The sequence below is a fragment of the Micropterus dolomieu genome, linkage group LG23 (assembly GCF_021292245.1).
Source record: "Micropterus dolomieu isolate WLL.071019.BEF.003 ecotype Adirondacks linkage group LG23, ASM2129224v1, whole genome shotgun sequence".
NCBI classification, from domain to species: Eukaryota; Metazoa; Chordata; class Actinopteri; order Centrarchiformes; family Centrarchidae; genus Micropterus; species Micropterus dolomieu.
This window is the reverse complement of record NC_060172.1, coordinates 15,116,428-15,122,427: the sequence shown is the minus strand read 5'-3', so window position 1 is coordinate 15,122,427 and position 6,000 is coordinate 15,116,428. Positions and strand designations below refer to the sequence as shown.

At 39.8% G+C, this 6,000-nt stretch overlaps 1 protein-coding gene across 3 annotated transcripts in view; it reads left to right on the top strand.

Moving 5' to 3' along the window:
- Positions 1 to 6,000, top strand: part of sh3pxd2b (SH3 and PX domains 2B) — a 46,347-nt gene that overhangs the window by 25,146 nt on the left and 15,201 nt on the right. For all 3 annotated transcript variants that reach the window (XM_046040568.1, XM_046040566.1, XM_046040567.1), the window contains exon 4: positions 2,683 to 2,759. In XM_046040568.1, coding sequence (XP_045896524.1) covers positions 2,683 to 2,759 — 77 coding nt within the window. The remainder of the gene's footprint in view (positions 1 to 2,682; positions 2,760 to 6,000) is intronic.

Genomic DNA, 6,000 nt, shown 5'->3' with positions numbered 1-6,000 from the left:
GTGGGGTCTTTTGGAAGTTTGCTGGTGGTGGTTATTGTGTAAAGTGGGTGAGGTCTGCGGTATTTTGATGAGGTCACCACACATCTATGCACTCAGCAGTCTTCTCCTCTTTATTATGCACATTATGCTCTTTTATATATACTTTTGTCTTGGTTTAGTTTTTCCCTTCATGTATCTTTACTTTCTTTTGTCTTGATTCCTAAGATGAGCAGTAACACATGGGTATAAATATACATAATCGGACACTGTGATGATCAGTCTCTTTGTGCCTGTACCTATTTTTTCATCAGTATGTTCAGAGCTCGACAATAACGGTGGCCCGATGGCCCGGGGCCAGTAAAACGCAACGTCGGGACAGTTGAACTAGCAACTCACTGGCCCGATTGGACCAGTGCAAAAACATTAATAGGCTATTATAAAAAGAAAAAAAAGAAATGAAACTCAACATCCTGCAGTTGTTTTGCAGCTCTTGGCGCACACCAATGTCCAATCCAGAGTTGTAGTTACGTGACGAGTGGTTGTCGAATGTTATTTCTCTAATCTCAATCATGCGGCGACCTCTGGGTTGAAAGTGAAACCATGCAGACGGAATTTACACCTGCATTCTCAATAACGGCCAGCAGGGGGCGAGTCCACTGGTTGCAAAAAGAAGTCTGGTTCCATTAGAAATAATGGCAAAATGTAGCCACTTCTCAGCTAATTTATATACTCAGTAAACACTTTTAAATGAGTTTATGGTCTCAGTCGCTAGTTTCAATCCTTCTTCAACAAAGCATGATGTTCATTTAGTATATTATGGTCCTATTTAGGGGAAAATAGGCGATAATGCAGCGTATACTTTAGACAGGACCTGTTCATCAGGATAGAGGCGACTCGTGTACAATTTTTATTAAATGGCTGTCAGCGGGAGAGCACGTCATGTTTGAGTCTGTTAGTATGTTTTGTTTTAAAAATAAATTGTTTTAACCTTTTTATTTTTTATCATTTTAACTAAACATTTTGTTTAGTTTTTTTATATCCAGGATGTATTTAATAAACGATTAAACATTAGCAGTTAGCAGTATAACATAAGTCTTTGGTTTTGTTGTAACGTTAACACTGATAAATAACCTTTGGAAGGAGGGACAGTAAAAATTGTCTTCGGGCCAGTAGGTTTCAAACCCACTGCAAAAAAGTTTAACGTTGGTGATCTCCTGTGCAGTAGATTCATGTTTCAGCAAGTCTGCTCTAAGTATTCTCTAAACAAATGCTATAACCCCTTGATGGAAGTGATGCAGTAACTTCTCAAACATGTCCCTTTTTTTGTGAACAGGATCTTGTTACAGCCTTGTCTTCTTTCCCAGTTTATATGTTTGCATTAAAGCTGTCTCAGTAACTTTATTGGAGAAACATCAGCAGCTTAAAAAATAGAAAAGAAATAAGTGCTGGCTCTGAAATTTCCTGCATACCGTTAAATTAGAGTGTTTTAAGAGGCCTATTTGTAGCCATTTCTTGTTATTGTTATGGCGACCTGACTTGTCTGTGCCTGTGGTTATTTGTGCCTAAAGATAAGAGTCGGGAAGTGGCATTTAAGCTGTCATGCAGGCATAATTTGCTTTCCCAAAATCATTTATTCATGACTTGCAAAGGCCAGCTTTTCACCTAGCTCCTTACCCACGTCATTGTGCTGTCAGTGTTATTGACTACGTGACTGCATTGTGTCTGCATGCTAATTCACCAACCATATTTTGTTACTGCCACTGTGTCCTTATTGTCCTTCAGTGGACCCCTAATTTTTTAATGTTGCTCTTGACAAAAGCATCATCTAAATGAAAAAGGCAATTCACGGTTTCTTTGATTAGAACTTGTTATATAATTTTGCTGTGGAATATTGGTATCACCACTGATTATCTGTGTTCCTTGAAAAACTGAATTAGGTGCATAGACATTAGGATTGGGCAATGTCTACAAAATTTCCATCGGACAATGTATAAATTGAAACATCGGGATGGACGATGGCAACGGGGGCGCGCGTCTTATGTGCATATGTTTACTCGCAAAGGCTTAAAAACTTGGCAGCCTATGATTTTACAAGTAGCGGTGGGAATTTTACAAGCACGGACCAGTTAAAGCACCATTGAACACACAGGGTGCAGATGTTGGTTTCGGCTGCGTCATTAACAAGCCCACAAGCGGCTCACCTGCTGCCGTGATAACGGATCGCGGGTGGGAAAAATACGGGAACAAGACGAGTTCTGTGTCTTTTAGGCGACTTTATAAAATGTACTGTTGATGGAGAAAGTGGAGTAGACAGGCGAGTTGGGAGACAGAGAGAGGCGGGCAAGCCGGTGTGTTTATATGAGGTGTAGGCCTCTTGTGTGTCTGAGTGTGGGAGAAGAAAATTCTGAGGAAGGTGCGAAGCGTATTTAAACTTTATTATAATAATGTTCGTGGTGATTAAAACCTGCTTTTCACATGATTTTTTTTTGCCAGGGGGCGGGGTTTTACAATCACGATGCCTGCACAACCATCGGCCATCTGTCAGCCATCGCCGATGGATGATGGCATAGTCTATCGTCGCAACCCTAATAGACATGCACATTTCCTGTATATGCAAATGTTTACAGCTTATATGCATGAATGAAAGTGATTTTAAATTTGGCTTTTCTGACTTGTAAGCCTGTTTTTCCTACTTTGTTACAGGGAAGATCCTGTTTAGGAGGAGCCATATCAGAGATGTGGCAATGAAAAGGCTAAGGCCCATCAATGAGTACTGCCGGGTGAGTATACTGACCAATATGTTACTTTTACCCGGAAATCTGTGATGGTCATATATGTTGTAGGTCATGAAAGCTACACTGACCAGTGAGCATTTAGATCTTCTACACAGTACAAAGTAAAAAAAAGGGACTAAAATCAAGGTAGAGAATCCAGTGGTCAGGGGGAAAGAAAAACAAATAACCCACCCATGTAGTATCAGCTTAATCATAAAATAATCTTCTCATCCACTCTGTGTTTTTATATATTTTTTTTATATATATATATATATATATAGCAAGTCACTGTCACACATTTGTAAGCCATTACCTTCATCTTTCAAATATTCCACCTGCGAAACAGACACAGGTGGAATAGAAAAATTGAGACAAGTGGTTATATTCATTAAAGCTAATTTGCAACAACCAGATTTATAGGATTTCATTGTTCCAAGAACAGCTGTATAAATAATGCCCATTGCCCCTGTCTTTCTAAATTGCCAGTGCTGTGGTGTGTCTCATGCAAAACCCCCTGCAGCAAGCCTTTGTGATAGCAGGCATCCACCTTGCTGAGGTGTCCTTAAAGCTCCCCAGGTGCTCAATAGCTGACTATGACCTCTTTGCTAAAGGACACAAACAAAAGAGAACTTCTCTCAAGGGATCAATAGTGGAAAAGCAAAAATCTGTTTCTGTGTAGCTAAATGGGAGTATGTCATTGTAGTACCTCCCAAATATACAGTAAATCCTCATGATCCCTCTGGACAAGATCATTTATATGTACTTTATATGCTTCTGCTGTTAAGTTGCTGTCAGTGACAGAAGAAATACAGAATGGACACTTTTGTGGAGTATAGAAGTGTTATTTTGTGTTGGTAGTGTCTTTTTTACCAATTGAAATACTGCAGCTCTATCCACCATTTAAAACAGAGATGGCGTAAAACCTGTGCATTATCCAGCCCATTACATTGCTTTTTAAAGAAAAGAAGAAGGGATGGAAATGCCGCTGTACATTCTCAGGCTCCACTGTAGCAGAACAGCAACCATAAAACTCCTAATAGCTAGTAACCAATTGCAGCAATTTGACAGAAATGTAACCACAGCTACCTAACTTAATATATTATGTGTGATGTTCAGCTTTTTAGCAACGGTACAAAGTTGTGTGCTCTTGAAGTAAATTCAAAGTAACAAAAGGAGCATGTCGTTTTGCAGCCAGGGGGCATTATTTTTTTCCAAACAGATACTTGGCCACAAAGTCACGTAATTTAGGGGTGAAACAGTGCTCTGGTATTCAGAAATTCCAGGAAAGAAGAGTTGTTGGTATATCATGTTGTGATGGTAAACTATCAGCAGAGAGTTGTGCCAAAGGCAAAACACTTGCTGGTGCTGAGTTTGCTCCAGTCAGCACATCCACATAGGCCTCTTTTTGTTCAATTTTACAGGCTTGCCTTAGGGCCTCTAAACCTTACACACCTCCTTCTGTCTGAAAGAAGACATTTGAAGATGTTTTTACAACTTTTTTTTTTTTTTTACTTATTCATGCCTTTTTGTATTTTCAACTGTATTATTTTATCATGGGATCTTTTCTCTCCTCCATTAAGAACCTTATGAAACCATCACTGTAGAAATGAGTTTCCTTTCTGAATAAAAATAACAGTTCACAAGGCCTCATAGTGAAGAGAAAAGATGATAAACAATGTTGAGGACCAGAGGGGCTGGTGACTGTACAGCCCTACTTCACCTCATGTCGTTTGGGGTTAAAGGAATGTACAGCTGGTGTAGGCAACATCTTCAACTACTTATGTGAAAAATTAAAGTCTGGGGGGGAATGGTTAGAGTTGTTGGTTCGTGTGTATGGGTGTGGATGTTCATGGGAATAGGACCACATCACTGGTGTTGCTGTGGTCAAAGGTTTTATTGTGGAAATATCTGAAAAGTTATAAAAAAGAAATTTGCATTTATCTGTCGTGGAGTTGATTGATTGAAATCCACATTTTGTCAAAGTTGTTTACAGGTGAGTGATGTTGAAAATTTATCAAAGAAAGAATCCTGATCACCTAATTACCTGTGTTTAAAATTTGAAGAACTTCAAGTAATATTTGAGGACAAAATACCTCTGAGTATGTGAGAGCATTGTGTTGAGTGGAAATTAACTCAATCTTGTCGCACTGCTTTTACTTAGCAGTAAGAAGTTACAGTTTGTCAGCCAATGAGCCAAATGCTATCTCACCCATCAACATTGTCTGTTTCACACAGTGATTTAAAACGTCACAGCCCTTTCATAGCATCATGGCGAGTCAGATCTTGACTCTAGCAAAAACTTGACTCTAAGCAAAAAAAAGGCATTTTCATCCACCCCCACATGCAGTCAGGTTGAGGTGAAACTTCATGTTTCTCTCAGGGAAGAGCTGAGTCAGCCCTTTTGTTGCACAGCTGAGGTTTTAACCTGACTCATATGGAATTTTCCCAGTTGTAGAGTCCTGTTCTTTGTCATGTCAGGAAACATAGTCGGATAAAAAAAACGATTGTGGCTTTCTGAGATGTTACATCTCAGCAAGTGTTGCATCTCAGAAAGCCGCAATCGTTTTTTTTTATCCACTTGCAAATATAGTTATAACATCTTAAACCTCCTTTGTTGTTGTTGTTTGTCAAGACTCAGGTTGGTTGTATGTGTCTACATGTGAAAGGTTATTTTGCACAGATGCAGTCACGCTTTACTATACCTGATGGGACTGCACAAGTAGACGAGGCGAAAACACACATACGCAACGCACACACACACTTACATGTACACACTCAGGCACACACAATTACCTTAATGCTGCCAGCTGTAAAGAACACCCATAAAGTCCATTTGCTGTAATGTACCCTGAGCCTCCCTCCCGTCTCCTCCCTGGGGGGAATTGTAATGAGTGGACGGGCCACAGGCTGACGTGAGGAGAGGAATAAATCCAAGGAGAGGATAGCCAGTACAGGATGCACTCTGACCTCAGGCACAGCGCAGCCTTATGAGCTACTTCACATCGCTGTTTCAAGATATGGATGAAGCCACTGTAAAAAGGAGATTTTGAGGTCATGTTTATGCATAATATTCAAGCAAATTTATATGCGCCCTAAATCAACAAACATGTAAGTGGGCACAAATGCACATTCACACGCCGAATAACTTTACTGGTAATTGAAAACACATGTTATACTTTGTCCATGACAGTATGTCCACTCCTTTCCTTCAACACAGGCTGTTGGCATGGACTCCTAAGTATGGCAA